The sequence below is a fragment of the Sinocyclocheilus anshuiensis genome, unplaced genomic scaffold (genome assembly GCF_001515605.1).
Source record: "Sinocyclocheilus anshuiensis isolate Anshui unplaced genomic scaffold, SAMN03320099.WGS_v1.1 scaffold77, whole genome shotgun sequence".
NCBI classification, from domain to species: Eukaryota; Metazoa; Chordata; class Actinopteri; order Cypriniformes; family Cyprinidae; genus Sinocyclocheilus; species Sinocyclocheilus anshuiensis.
Window position 1 is genome coordinate 227,715 of NW_015537941.1, and position 16,439 is coordinate 244,153.

The 16,439-nt window shown below is 34.2% G+C and overlaps 1 protein-coding gene across 1 annotated transcript in view; it reads right to left on the minus strand.

The window, feature by feature from the left end:
- Window positions 1-12,942: 12,942 nt before the first annotated feature.
- Window positions 12,943-16,439, minus strand: part of LOC107663675 (ras-related protein M-Ras-like) — a 10,573-nt gene continuing 7,076 nt past the window's right edge. Inside the window, exons 3-6 of the mRNA XM_016453946.1 lie at window positions 16,002-16,155; window positions 15,826-15,925; window positions 13,636-13,715; window positions 12,943-13,547 (exon numbers count right to left, since the gene is read on the minus strand). Of these exons, the coding sequence (XP_016309432.1) occupies window positions 13,448-13,547; window positions 13,636-13,715; window positions 15,826-15,925; window positions 16,002-16,155 (434 nt within the window). The 3' untranslated portion in view covers window positions 12,943-13,447. The remainder of the gene's footprint in view (window positions 13,548-13,635; window positions 13,716-15,825; window positions 15,926-16,001; window positions 16,156-16,439) is intronic.

Here is a 16,439-nt window from a genome sequence, read left to right on the forward strand (position 1 = left end):
ACAAGTAATCCACACCACTCCAGTCCATCAGTTAATGTCTTGAAAAACAAAAAGCTGTATGTTTGTAAAAAACCAAAAACATCAAGACATCTTTAAATTAAAAAATACAAGTCCTCTATCCATAGCATTGATTTTTCCAGTGAAACTGTTCCTTTAAGAAAGTAAATTGAGTCCATTTTGATTTTCATGTTGACTTGTAAAAGTATCGCAAATAGTCAAACAAAGATGCCGTACGTGTCGTATAATGCTTGAAAAAAATATTTGGTTAGGATCAATTGGTTTCACTCATTCTAAGCCTTGCGAGAAAGATTTGTGTTGACATTTGCACTCTTTTTTGCTGGAAATTAGTGCTATCGCACTACCGTATAAGACTGTTTACATTGTTAAGTTTGGTAAATTAGCTGTGTAAATATATCCTTCACCAAGTGTCAAGCCTGTGGGTTTATGTTTGCGATCAAATGATGTTGTTCAGTGAAATCAAACAGCGGGACTCATTCATGAAACACAAGCGAAATGATTTTCTGCGTAAATAGTTCGTAAAACAAGTTATGTAAATTTTCTTCATTCTGTTACAGTTTATGCAAGCGTGGTTTTACAAAGCATTTAAACACATTCGTGTCTTTTGTCTGTAGAATTGTTTGCAAAACAGTCTGTGCATAAAATGTTGTGCAGTAGATTTTCACCAATAAATTCACATAATATATTCATTCTGCTCGAGTTTCATGAATGCGACCCAATGTTCAGAGTGATGCTTTGCGGTTTAGGTTTAGATTACGCCTTTAGCAAGAAAAAAGAATCAGTTGGGCATTGCTTGGCATGAATGTTTTAATTGTACAAATTTTACATCAAGCTATTTTTTTTTACTGTAATTTATGAGTAAATGTCTTTCTTAAATTGTTTTAAATGTATTGTGCATTGATGTTTCATTCAAAAGTGTAATAAACGCACTTAAACATTGTATTAATTTTTATTTCAGTTTTAGTTCTTTCAGTACATCAACTAATTAGAAATGTTGCATTGCCAACTAGATAAAATGAAATAAAAGTAAAACGTTTATAATATATATATATATATATATATATATATAAAAGATAATAACCCTAATATAAACCTAAACAGAGGCTTCATACAGAATGTTACATCTTGAAATGTTTTAATCTAACAATAATGTTATATGTAAAAATTTGAAGCTGTTCATATGTTAATATTGTATGTATCATTCCATATGTACAAAATCAATAGATATGCCAAACACAAACAGTAAAATATGCTACAACATGTTACATTTGAATAAGTATGAACACTAATGAAGTCACGCTAAAAAAAATTGCTGACACTGGCACCGTAAAAGTCCGATAGAATACGGCAGCTGTGTTTGAAGATCACAACAGGTTACACACACACACACACTTGTGAAATAGTAATGTAATTTAAATTTGAGCCATAAATGCTTTATCTGGAATATAAGCCTTAATAGACTGAAGTGTTTACCGTTGGTTTCCCCTGGACGCTCTTAATGTGTCTTGCTTCCGAGTTGAAATCGACTGCACAGCCATTTGTGGCCCCGTAGGAGTCGGGTTATGTGTTCATACTGTGATTACAGTTACATAACCTTTCTCAGCAGGACTCCTGTTCAATCACACAGAAATATGAATTATAGGAAAAATAGCTCAAAATACAAATCCACATATGTGAAATATGCATCTTTGAAAAGATGTGATAGATATTAACATACATTTATCTATTTAGCAGGCCAGAAAGGACAAAGATGTCTCTTTAATTACATTTTTAGTAATATCTTCTTTCATTTTAAATGGATAGCCAGTTGAGACTTTTTCATAAGTTTCTTGCGTCTTGAGATTTTCCTAAAAAAAACTCATGTAGTCATAATGAGGTCTCAATAATTTCTCAGAAGTCTGAGATTTTAATATGAAGTCAGGGACTTTAACAAATCAGATTATATAAACCAGAAAAGTTTGTGCTGAGGTTCAGCTTTCCTTTTTTGCTTTTCTGTTTTTTCCAGTGAAATGAGTTTAAAAAAAAATAATAATTAAAAACTAGTGTTGAGATTCATCAGATGTTTTGATCATGATGTGCATGTTGCTTTATGATCTCTTTCCTGTAAAAATTAAAATAAATTAAATGATTCATGCTTCAGCCATATATATATGCGATGCGATGCGATGCGATGGCGCCGCAGACGGCAGCCTCAGTGTTTGGCTCTCCAGTGTTTGTACTGTTTTTGTTAGTTTTTCCTGTTTTTTGTTTCTCAAACACGATCAGTTTTACCAGGGATGAGCTGCTGACCATTCGGCAGAACACACCACACAATCTTCGACCGGATTTCGTTTATTCGGACGTTTTGCTGAACGTTGTAGTCGGCGGAGCTGCTGCGCTGATCAAGCGCTTCAGGACGCGCAGACGGGGGAAGCGAGCCGGCGCGCTCGTGAAGCTCAGGAAGCGCGGATTCAGAACGCCGTTGCCGAGCATCCATATGGCGAATCTCCGCTCTCTACCCAACAAAACGGACGAACTTCTTCTGCTCTCCCGGACAAATAAGGATTTTTCACACTCTGCTGCTCTGTGTTTCACAGAAACCTGGCTGAATGACGCCATACGCCAGCGCGGTTAAATCTGCCGGGCTTTCAGCTGTTCAGAGCGGACCGCGACGCAGAATCAACGGGGTCCTTGTATGTGCAAACATACTTGGCAATAAAGCTCTTTCTTCTATATATATATATATAATTTACTTAATTCTCATGCCATTGTTTCAAATGAGGTCTCAATAATGTCTCAAACTGTGCTCAGAAGGATCTGAAAAATTGCAGAAGCAGGAAACTTATCAATAATTGTCAACCGAATTCTCATCAATATATATTTCTGTGTTTTAAAATTACATTTATTAAAAAATTATTGTATTCATATCATTTTGTTATTTATTTTTAACACTTTTGTTATACATTTTTGCTATATTGTCTCATTTTATGTCTCTTATTTCTGAATGAATTAAATGAAAATGCATCATTAATTCATTCAGTCTCTTATTTCTCTTGGGAATTTTATAATTCATATTTTATTGAAACAATACTTACATCTCCAGTAAGTTTACTGAGGACTGAAAGAGCATCTGAACATTGTCCTCTTGGAGATCATATATGCAATTGAATTTCATTTAGATCCGTAGGAGGCAGACTTTCTTGCCTAAACTGCAAAAATCAGACCACATCCATCCAATTTTCCCTATTATAAAGCTGAATAAATGTCTTCAGACTCGTGCCAATATTGATTTGCCTTGTGTGAAAAGCAACTGATGCTTTGCCCTTTTGAACATGCAAAGTTTTTTCATAAGGAAATGGAAAATGATTAACTTTAATGGCCATTGTGTAAGAGCAGGTGACAAAATGTCACTTTCTCTCAAATTACGCTTGTACCTTTTTATGTCCCTGCCATCGTTTATGTTGTGAATTTCTGACACCATTAGCAAATGCATCAATGCAAAGTGTCCCACCTCTCCCCTTCGTCTTTTAATCTTCCTTTTCCTGCACTTCCTGTGCTTATTAGCCACTACGACAAGCTTAGCGAGTGAAACCCATGTTAATGGTCTTCGTGTGAACCGACCTTTCAATACACTTGCCTTCAGCGAGGTCCCCTGGGTTAAAAAAAAAACAAAAAAACTCAATGTCAGATTTATATTTGAAACCCTCTGAATGCTTGCTCTTGTGTAAGTCTTGTGTAAAAGTGACGTCAGCAAAGTTTTTTCCACACAATCTGTGAAAAGAACCTCTTATTTTTGGGGGATATTTCAGGCAGACGATGGCAGAAATCACATTTCCCCCAGATCACCAGTGCAAAAAAACGATGTTTTCAGTCATTGTATTGTATTATCTAGCATGTAATTAATTGAGGTAGAATTCGTACGGCTAAAGGAATTACCGCCAAGCCATGGTTTCATATCTCATCATGGAATCCAGTCAAGCGTTAACTTGCTGATGATGGCTTCATTACCGGCACTGCAGCACTTCCACCGTTCAATGTGTTTTATCTCATCTGAAGAGTTTCATTTCTGAAGGTGCGTTTTTTATCTGCCGTTTTATTTGCAGGTGTATCATTTCCCCTAGGAATATGTTGTTATTTCTTCTCAGTTATGATTCATGTAAGTATCAGCCTTGCTTCAGTGGTCAAGTGCAAGACAAAAAATATACAAAAGTGAATGTCAATTTTTTTTACCAGCATGGTTCACACAAAAATGAAAATTACCCCATGATTTCCATTCTGTTCTAGGTGTATACTACTTTCTTCTTTCAGACGAATACAATCGGAGTTATATTAAAAAAAATGTCCTGGCTGTTCCAAGCTTTATAATGGTAGTGAATGGGTGTTGAGATTTTGAAGGCCAAAGAAAATTGCATCCATTCAACATAAAAAGTGCTCCATACAAATACAAGGGGTTAATAAAGGCTGTCTGAAGTGCAGCATTTGTGTAAGAAAAATATCCATATTTAAATCTTTATAAACTGTAATCTCTAGCATCTAGTGTTTATGAGAGAGTGGCGTTTCAGCGGATGACATAGGACTTAGGCGTAGCGTAACTTCTGGAGAGAAGTGACAAAATCGCAGAGGAGAGAGCAAAACAAAACACTGATCATGAATTAGAAGTACAAAACGAGGATTTGTAAAGCAATATGTCAGAGGATTTCGATATAAGCCAAGTGGAGACTTGTTTTCCTTCGCTGTGAACAAAACTTGATTCTCGTGAGACTATAGCATATTCTCACAGAAGCTTACGCTACGCCCTACGTCATCCGCTGGAACGCCACTCTCTCATGAACATGCATACGACAGTTAGCGGAAGCTAGAGATTACAGTTTATAAAAAGTTTTAAATATGGATATTTTTCTTACTCAAACACATGCCTTCTCTTCTACAGGCCTTTATTGATCCCTAGAGTCATGTGGAGTACTTTTTATGCATGTTATTTTGCTTCAAAATCTTGACCACCATTCACTGCCATTATAAATCTTGGACGAGCCAGTACATTTTTTTATATAATTCCAATTTCTGAAAGAAGAAAGTCATATATACCTATGATGGCTTGAGGGTGAATGCATCATGGGATAATTTTCGTTTTTGGGTGAAATATCTCTTTAAGGAGACCTAAATTTCTAAAATCATACAAAATTGCACGAAAAGGTGTGAAAAACGGTTTACGTCAAAATCCAAGATGGCGGAATTTTTAGCCTACCTGGTGTAAAACAAAATGGTTTTAAAATACAGTTATAGAGTCGCAAAATTAATGTAAATAGCATATCCCAGAAATATTGTGAAATATTTCTGACTTCGCTTGCAGACTTTAGTAACTTGACGACTCTTAGAAAAGTTTTAACTTTGTTGAGATTCTGAAATGTGGGGATTCGTTTCACTAGGAAATTCTGAAGCACAAGCCTTAAAGCTCTTAATTTGCTCTCCAGCTGCGACATCAGAGCTCATTTGTGATTTCTCTTTCTTACAGGCTGTGCGAACCAGCTCCAAATTAGGAAATACTAACCGTACTTACCAGCTTTCCTTTATTTTTGGTTGCCCACATTCTCGGACACTTAGGCCTACATGCAAAACAAAACAAAAAAACAACTATATTAAAAACACCAGATAATGAGGTTGCATTTGTACACGCACATATATAACGAGTTCTCCATTTTAAAACCTTGAACACAGGGTTTCTGAGTGCTCTGATATTTGCACCTGCTAATTATACAGCTAGAGCTACGCAGAAAGAGACCGACGAATGCAATTAAATGAAGCTTTGCACGCTGTGTTTCCCTTGTTGTTGTGTTGTGATCTGGGACATCAGAGATTCTGATCTGCACCAGGTGGGTGTTGTGATGGATGGATGGGATGTATGGGATTTGGAAAAGAATGTGAGGATAATTGACAGTAATGAGCTGAACCTGCCCGGCGGCATGAAAATCAACATAAGTCTTCAGGGATTGACTCCTTTGTTTTCTGTTCTTTGATCGTGATGTTCTCTGGCCAGCGGGGAAATGGGCTAAACAAAGGTTACAAATGCAGATTCAGTGAAAGTAAAGGGCTGGTTTACGCAAAAATGACATTTCTGTCGTGATTTACTCACTCTCAATAGTAATAGTGTGAGTTTATTTCATGGAACGATAAAGGAATATTTTAGTTGCTCGAGCTTAGGCAGGAAATTCTGACAGGAAATGGCAAAAAATTTAATAATGTACATCTTACAAAATCCAGATGAAACCTAAAATATTTGTAGCCTATCCTCCTCATGTGTTCTGTGAGGGAAAGAATAAGCATATTTCTATAAATTTTTACCTGCTGCAAGAGATCACATTGAACACAATGAATCACAAACCGGTTATTTTTAGTCAATTAAAAACATGAGTAGTCCGATTGAAGAACAAGTGACTCCTTTAATCAGTTCTTTTCAGTCAATTAAAAACATGCAGCGCTGACCCGATTTACCAGCAACCCCTCACAAGATCCAGGGGGCGAGGTTACATCCGCAGGGGGTGGAGATGGGTAGGTTTCGGGATCAGGGGGTGAAGACGGGTAGGATTAGGGGTTGAGATGGGTAGGTTTAGGGATCAGCGGGTGGAGATGGGTAGGTTTGGGGCTATGTAAGGTGGGAGGAGTTGGATCTGGATCCAACCTCGCCCCCTGGGTCTTGCGTTCTGCAGTGAGGACTATCTTCATCTCATGAATAAAAAATATACAGTGCAATCTGATTCACAACAAATGACTCGTTGTCGACTCTGTCCTTTTAAAGACTCATTCAAAAAGACTCCGAAGTTTGATGGATCTTACACTGGATCTGAGTGGTTTTTATCAATATTTTCAGTGATGGAATATTTTTTATTAAAAGATTAAACAAATATTTATATAATTATATAGTAATATTTATTTATCTCAAATATAAGCTTATAATATTTTCTATCAATTTTATACATTATTTTGATATTTATATTTATTATTTATTTTATATTTAAATATTTATATATTATAATTTAGAATTACGTACAATAGAATTTACAGCGCATTTGGTTGTTAATTATTACACATTTTCTGACTGTGTTCCACAGAAAGTCAGTCCAGTCTTAAAAAATAAAAGTCCTTTATTGGCATTGATAGTTCATGAAGAACCTTTAACATCCACAAAACCTTGCAAATAAAAGGGTTTTTTTTCTTCTGGAAAAAAATGGTCCTAAAAGGGTTCTTCTACTATGGCATCACTGTGAAAACAGAGTTTTGGACCCTTTATTTTCCAAGAGTGTGCAGGTTTGGAACTACACAAGGTGATTGAATTTCCATCTTTGGGTAAACTATTCATTTAATTTCTCATTGTATGTATATGTGTATCCATCACAATGGCCTGCTGTCTGTCTTATTACAGTTTTCTCGCTCCAAATGACCTTGTCTCTTCAGCCTGACACCCTCATTAACGCCATTCACACTTGTTCTTCCCCCACAATGCGATTTTCGGGAACACGATTTTATTCGCTATTCTCCCAAACGTCCCTCTCATTCAGGTATGATAAAAGATTGTGTAGTCAGCGTACTATCATGTATTCAGATAGATTATACTCAATCACACCGTATTGACGTTCTCCCATGATACTCCATTTGTTATGCTGCAATGCATTGTGGGTGATTGATTTTCTCAGTCTTGTCTTTACTGGAGGAATAATTGAAATGAGAGTCGGTCTGTGTTAGAAACAACACTTGGCTAAAGAGATCCTATCCAAGAAGAAACTGAGAAACAAAGAAGAAAACAAAAGTTCCAGAACAGAGAAAAAGGAGATGTATAAAATCTACCCATAAGCCCTCAGGGTTTCTTCTAACTGGAAACAGACTGACAGCAGACGACATCATTACTAAAGAACCTTACAAAAGAAGCTCATATTCTTTGCAGTCACAGTTCAATTCCCCCTGAACGGTGATTGGAAATTCAAGAGGAAATCAGTTGTACTGCACTTTTTTTTTTGTTCTCCTTCAAGGATTATTTGTCAGAAAAGACCAATTGAATGCCCTCCGTTTTTCTTTTAACTCTGGTCTGCCAGAGAGCATGATTATCAGAAGAAAACCTGGAAGAAGCAAAAACCTCACTGTATAGCTACACTTTACAGTTAGAGATCATTTCTTTCAGTGCAAAAGTTGAAGGAATGTTCTGGGTTCAGTTAGACCAGAATCAGGGGCGTTTATTTGACACTAAATCCAGAAAACTTTTACACATTTTAGCTGTTCATTTACATAACAACAGCATTTTGGGGGCCTGAAAACTTTTGAAACTGATTTCAAAGTGCAAATTTTGAAAACTATACCGTTATCATCTTGTGTAAACTACAAAAGCGCAAATTTCTGAAAAACAGTGATGCCATGCACATGCGTAGCCTATTATGTTTTCAATCTATAGGGATGTGTATGCGTGCAGGCGTTTAGTGTGTCTTTACAAAGTGCCATTGCCTACTGACCTGTCATGCAAAACACAGTGTTTTTAGTTGTTTTCGTTGATCTGTGTGAAAGGGCATTGCTTTGACAACATTGTCATCTGTACGTGAATCTTTTTAGTTTTTAGAACAATCATTGTCGCGTAAACGTACCTTTAGTCTTCATCACTTTTCAACATATTTTCAGCACACAGCCCCACTGTAGCTACATACTAAGTTTTTTATACATACAAACAAAAATCAAGTAAGAGACCTATGTATAAATGAAAATGAAAAATCATAATATAAATCATAATCATGAAAATAAAAAAATTTCAAAAAGGCGAGAAGTAGTGCGTTTAATGGGTTGTATGTTTAACAACATACAGATTGTTCAGCTGATGAAACATCTTTCGGAAAAAAAAAAAACTTTCTGTTGACAAAAACTCCATAAAACAGTTTTGAAAGTTGTGAGTTGTGAAAATTATATTTAGGAGGACCTTTATACAGTGTGTGCTACTTTAAAGATCTTGGCCTATCCAGTGTTGCCAACTTAGCAATTTTGTTGCTAAATTTAGCAACTTTTCAGACTACCCTAGCAACTTTTTCTTCCAAAAGCACCTAGCAACAAATTGAGCAATTTTAAACATTTATTTGTCAACTTTTAGCAACTTTTGATAAGGACTCAGACAATAAAAAGGCACGGCAACACTGGGCCTATCCCAATAATCCCTCACAGCATCGCCTTAAATTCAATATGGCGTCGTACCTGATTAGATGCATTAAGCTATCTTGGTTTAACGCAAGGCATTTGCGTTTGGCCTTTTATCAGTGTTTGTTATGCATACAGTAAAAATTATGCTCAAGTCCTTCAAAGCCGTTTCGAAACATACGCGTCAATTATCTGCGTTTGACAGAAAGAGAGAGATCGCGAAGCGATACAGTAAAATCTTTTTAACAGCGCTGATTTACAAAAGTATAGAGCAGTCAATGCCTAACACATAGAATATACATGATATTATACTTTCGAAACTAGGCCTATTACTGTGTGTTTGCCATATTACCTCATTTTGTAGACGCTTATTCAATAGTTCAGAGCAGCATGCGCTGTTTAAGTTTGAATTGTATTTTACCACAGAACGCAATTTGGGTTCGTCTCTCGTAAATCAAATGCCATAGTGTTCAACTTTTACTGCACTCAGAATACTCCTTTAACTTTCCCTTAAACGAACTTTACAGAAACATTTTTATATTCTCGTGATGGTTTGAGGATCTGAAAAGTCCAGAGATGTAGCCTTGTGACTTTGTTTTATAATGCAAATGTGAAACTTAGATTTTGGGGACAAATCCCTTTGGTTGGTTCAAGTTTAACAGTTTATTCTTGATGTCTGAAAGCTGTTTCAGTTGATGGAACCCTTTGAAGATTAAATGTCAAAATCCATCCATCAGTGAAAAGAATGAGGAATACATGCAGAAAAAAGACAATAAAAGCAAAATATATACTGAAGTGATCGTGCAGTGAGCCGAATACAAATCTCTTTTTGTTGTAGGCCTACAGGAACCTTGACCTTGAATTGCTTTCTTTTGTCACAGTGACTGTGTGACTGGCAGAATAACAAGAGCCAAATCACTAGCTTTCCATGCTCAAATCCATTCAGAAAGTGCTGCAAACCTTTTATCATCATGAATATAACGGTTTATGATCAATTAAGAACACTTAATTTCGCAAGCATTTCTTCTGTTTACTAATTGCATTTGGGTGTGGGATTGTTGGGTCTGCCTGTGAATGAAGTTAATGCTATTATAATAATTATGAACATTAGTATGTGTAGACATTAGTACGTGTTCCTCTCATGTAAAGTAGGTCGCATAAAAATAAGGATGTTTGTGGATAAAAGGGCTGTTTGAAGTGACTTGAAGTGTTCACTTTGTGTGAGAACTAGTGTTTTCTAGTAAATAGCGCCATCGTGTGGCTGAAAAGGTAACATAAACAAAGGCTGGTTGGAATAAAATACCAAAAAATCTTATGGAAATAGTAAGAGTAGTATGGTAAAGTAGTGTGCTATTTATAACAAAGCCACATTTTCTAGTATTAAGTATTATATAAAGCTATGTGTAAACACTTTCTACGAAAAATCCAAAGCCAAGATAACTACAATATGGGAAAATTCACCTTTAGAACTACTAAATTATTATGTTGATTCAAATAAAATAAAATGAGTGCACAATTGATTTATTTGATTTTTATTATAATATGTTTATATTCCACTTTACAAATTCTTACAATATTCCTGATGTAAAAATCCCTTCTTTTTCAGAGTAGTTTTTGGCCTTAATTGGTCTTAATGATCTTCATACAAACATAATCACAGTATACATGTAATTTGTATAATAAATTACTTCAAAAAACAATAGCAAAAACAAAAAGGTCAGTATAACTGAACCACAAAATTTGCACCAAGTTTCAAACAAAACTGAAAATGTAAGGAGAACAACCATTCTTTTAAACAAAACAGATTCCAAAGTTAAAATAACACAGAAAAACAAGAGCAGTATACAATCACAAAACGCCTAAACGGGCTTCTAGGATGATGTTCCTTCCTTTAATATGCTAAACACTAAAGCTGGACTTGAAACATCAAAAGCAAAATTGGCATATAGAATAACATACGATACATTCAAAACATCAATGAGAACTTCGAAATGAGCGAAAGCACGTTCAAAGTAAAGTGACGATGCATTCAAGACAAGCAGAAAAAAAGCAAGATCAATCGCTTGATCTAATGACTCAAATGTAGTACTGTAACGTTTCTGTGCAATTACTGATTGACTCAGTTTATGGCAACGTAATTGAGATCAGGCATCGAATGTACAAAACTTTCATTGTGATAGTCTTGATCTACAATCCTGATTAATAACATTATATATTGTCATCAGTGTGCTGATGTAAGAACAACAACTTTCTTTTTTTGGAGTTTTTATACATACAAACGACACATCACAAATTGGAGGCATGGTTTAACATCGGGATAAACAAATCCAGGTTACCATAGTTACCCATGCATTTATAGAAAATAAATTAATATCCACCAAATTTTTAATTCAAGTGTGAGGGCGACCATTTTTAACTTGAGTTGTGGGATAAACTTAGAATTGCTAAATATAAACTCAAAATTGCGAGATATAAACTCAGAATTGTGAGACATAAACTCAGAATTGCAAGATATAAACTCAGAATTGAGAGATATAAACTCAGAATTGCGAGATTTAAACTCAGAATCGAGAGATAGAAACTCAGAATTGCGAGACTTAAACTTGAGATATAAACTCAGAATTGTGAGACGTAAACAGAATTGCGAGACTTAAACTTGCGAGATTTAAACTCAGAATTGCGAGATTTTAACTCAGAATTAAGAGATATTAACTCAGAATTGAGAGCAGGACAAATTCAGAATTGCGAGACATAAACTCAGAATTGCAAGACATAAAATCAGAATTGCGAGATATAAACTCAGAATTGCGAGATACAAACTCAGAATTGCGAAACATAAACTCAGAATTGTGAGACGTAAACTCAGAATTGTGAGACAAACTCAGAATTGCGAGATATAAACTCAGAATTGCGAGATATAAACTCAGAATTGCGAGATATAAACTCAGAATTGCAAGATATAAACTCAGAATTGAGAGATATAAACTCAAAATTTGCAAGAATTAAACTTGTGAGATGTAAACTCAGAATTGTAAGATATAAATTTAGAATTGCGAGACATAAACTTGTGAAATGTAAACAGAATTGCGAGACTTAAACTTGCGAGATTTAAACTCAGTATTGCGAGATTTTAACTCAGAATTAAGAGATATTAACTCATAATTGAGAGATATAAACTCAAAATTTGCAAGAATTAAACTTGTGAGATGTAAACTCAGAATTGTAAGATATAAATTTAGAATTGCGAGACTTAAACTTGTGAAATAAACTCAGAATTGTGAGACTTAAACTTGCGAGACGTAACCTCAGAATTGTGAGATATAAACTCAGAATTGCGAGACTTAAACTTGTGAGATATAAAAACAGAATTGCGAGACTTAAACTTGCGAGATTTAAACTCAGAATTGCAAGATATAAACTCAGAATTGAGAGATATAAATTCAGAATTGCGAAATTTAAACTCAGAATTGAGAGATAGAAACTCAGAATTGCGAGACTTAAACTTGAGATATAAACTCAGAATTGTGAGACGTAAACAGAATTGCGAGACTTAAACTTGCGAGATTTAAACTCAGAATTGCGAGAATTTTACTCAGAATTAAGAGATATTACATTACCAGATATTTACATTACCATATGTAGTAAAACTGTATATTTAACAAGCACTTTTTTGGTAAATAGTTTTTGAAATGATTAAAAATGTATAAAACATTTTATGTAAAAACTTTTACATTGTGCTATTAATTACGTGTTATACATGTTTAGCGTTATTTTAGTGTTGTGTGTAACCTCAATGCGTTTTTTTCTATTGTTAATTTTCTTCATAAAAATAATTGCTTAACTATGGTAACCAGTATTTCCCCCGCCTCCTGAGCGTATGCCAGATGTGCAACTTGAATCCCGTCTGTTCCCTTGTTTTTTCAAAGCCGTTATGCTGTATTAACAATCACTGAACAATATAGAATTCAGCACAATAAATATAGAAACACAATACAAAACAAGGCCTCAGAAAGTGTGTCTCTGAATTGTTCTCTGAGAGATAACGTGAGTGAACAGCGCTAGAATCCTGACATTTCATCCAGGTATCGCCTGCTAAGAAAATCCCATGAAAAATAGCTAATATTCCACATTTTTGGGAATTTCGCCATTAATTATGGAATATTCAAGCTGTGTTCATTAGTTCCTGGATATTATCATAGCTGTGTATGTGTGTGTGTGTGATTTAACAGTCCGAGTCACAGAGTCATCATCGCGGCATTGACGTGGCATTGAGATAGAGGGTGTGCAGTCACAGTAAGACGCAGTGCAGCCTCTGGGAACCTGAAGGTCTGTCCGCCCGCCATTTGGCTTTCCTCTTCTTCTTCAGGCCCCGTTCTGGGATCTGCTGACTGTAAACCCAGATGAACTTCAAAGCTATTGAGCCGAATGGGAATGGTAACACATAGTAGCTAGCGGAATTGGTCAAATTGGACTCACCGTATCACTCTGACAAGCTCGTGAAACGCTTTGTCTACATTCATGGGCGGATCCTTTGCACTCGTTTCAATATACGTGATCTGTGATGAAGACATAAAGATTCAACAATTAGTAGATGTAGACGTTATTAAAAAAAATATATACTATTCATATTAATATTACTACTATAAATAATAATTAGTATTATTTATTTTACTATTAAAAATATTAGTATATGCCTGATTAGAAAAATAAATGAAAAATTGAGTAAGAAATCAAAATTTATTCTATTTCTTTAATCAATAATAATAATAATAATAATAATAATAATAATAATAATTACAACAATGTAAAATTATAAAGTAAAAAGTCAACATGAAATCAAAATGGATTATTTTTTAATGAACATTATGAAGCTGTTATGAACATTATGAAGCTGAAGCTGTCTTATTATGAGCTGTTTATTGGTTTGTATTATTGTAAAGAATATTTGCTAATTTTTTAAAACATTAAATAAAAGTTTAAATAATAAATAATAATAATAATAATATGAAAATGCAAAAATAAAATAAAATGTAATAATAATAATAACATATAACATTAACAATGTATGTAAAACAGTAACAAATCAATTGATCAATAATAATAATAATAATAATAAAACAATAAAAAACAATGATGTAATAATATTAAAAAAACCTTATAATAATATAGAAAAATGAATGAAAATGCCAACATGAAATCAAAATTGACATAATAACATTGCTGGTCTTATAAACTAGTTATTGGTTTGCATTGTTGTAAAAAAAATGTTTAATTTTTTTTTTTTATTAAAAGTTTAAATAACAAATGGATCAATAACAACAACAGCAATAATAATAATATGAAAAATTAAAAATATGATAAGAATAGTAAAGCAATTAATGTTCATTTTTTTATATTTAATAATATAAAAAAATAATAATGCAGAACAATTAAAAACCAACGTGAAATCAGAATTTATATAATAACATTGCTGGTCTTATTGTAAACTAGTTATTGGTTTGCATTATTGTACAAAATATTTGTTAATTTTTCAAAATATTAAATACAAGTTTAGATAGCAAATGGATCAATAACAACAACAACAACAACAATAATACAAAATTTAAAATATAATGATAATGATAACAATAATAAAGCAATTAAAAATTTATTAAATTAAATGAATTAAAAAGACAACATAAAATAAAAATTGACATAATAACATTGCTGGTCTTATTGTAAACTAGTTATTGGTTTGCATTATTGTACAAAATGTTTTTAAAATAATAAACAAAAGAGTACATAACAAATGGGCCGATCAATGGCAATAGTAATAATAATATTAAACATTAAAATAATTAAAATAATAATTAAAAATATAAAAATAATCAGTCTGAAAAAGTGAACAAAAAAGTCAAGATGAAATCAAAATGTACTCTTTCTTAATAAACACTGCTAGTCTTATTGTGACTTATTCATTAGTTTGCATTATTATGAAAAAAATAAGGAAAAATGTTAACAATTATGAAATAAATTTGGATTGATCTATAATAATTACATATTTAAAATTAAATAAAAATGAATAATTATTTATAATAAATATAATAAATGTAATAATAATAATATAAAAATATAATGTCAACATCATTTTACAACAATTTAGAAAAACGAATGAAAAAGTCAACATGAAATCAAAATGTCATTTTCTTTCACAGGTTAAAGGTAGGGTATGTAATTTTTCAAAAACACTTTAGAAAACTGATTCGGGCCGAATAGCAAAACAAACTTGTAGCCAATCAGCAATAAGGGGCGTGTCGACTCATGATGTGGAGGAGAGAGCTTTCAGTGCATGGGACGGACATTAGCCGAGCGACAGAAAGATAGAGATGGCGGATAAAAAAAGGCAAGAGGTAGGACCCGTGTAAATATCAGATCAGCTTTCCAGCGCTGGAGAAAACTCAAGGAACGGAGGCCTGCGATCGGACACCGAGGTTGCTTTGTTTCTTCTCAATAGGTGAGTAACAACCGTGTCTACAACAGCTAAAGTCTGTCTACACTGGATGCGATCAAACGACCGTTGAAAACCATTTGAAATTTGTGTCAGCAAGTCATAAATAGAACCCGGCAGCAGTTTTCTGTCGGGGATTTGTTGCGCCGCGCCGCTCACATCTGTGTTAAATGACTCACGCTGTGTTTGGAGGCCATCTCTCGTCCCTGCTCACTGGTGATCTTGCGTAAATGCACCAGATCAACTTTATTAGCCACCAGAACCATGGGAAACGACTCCCTGCAACACACGCACAATAAAAACACTCAATAAATCCCACTGAAAATCCATCTGTAACTCAAACGAGTGTTCATACCGGTCCTTCACTCTCAGAATCAGCTGGTGGAAACGATCCACGTGTTCAAAGCTGGCTTTATCAGTGACTGAAAACACGATGAGAAAGCCGTCTCCTGTCCTCATGTACTGCTCTCTCATCGCACTGAACTCCTCCTGCCCCGCCGTGTCCAGAACTACACACACACAGGTTTGTTCTTGTGAATTGTGGGGACATTCCATAGGCGTAATGGTTTTTATACTGTACAAACTGTATATTCTATCGCCCAACACCAACCCTACACCTAACCCTACCCTTTACAGGAAACTTTCTGCATTTTTACAATCTCAAAAATCTCATTCTGTTTGATTTATAAGCCTTTTGAAATATGGGGACACTCAAAATGTCCTCATAAATCACCTCGTTGTAATACCTATGTCATACCCATGTCATTATACAAATTTGTGTCCTCATAAATCA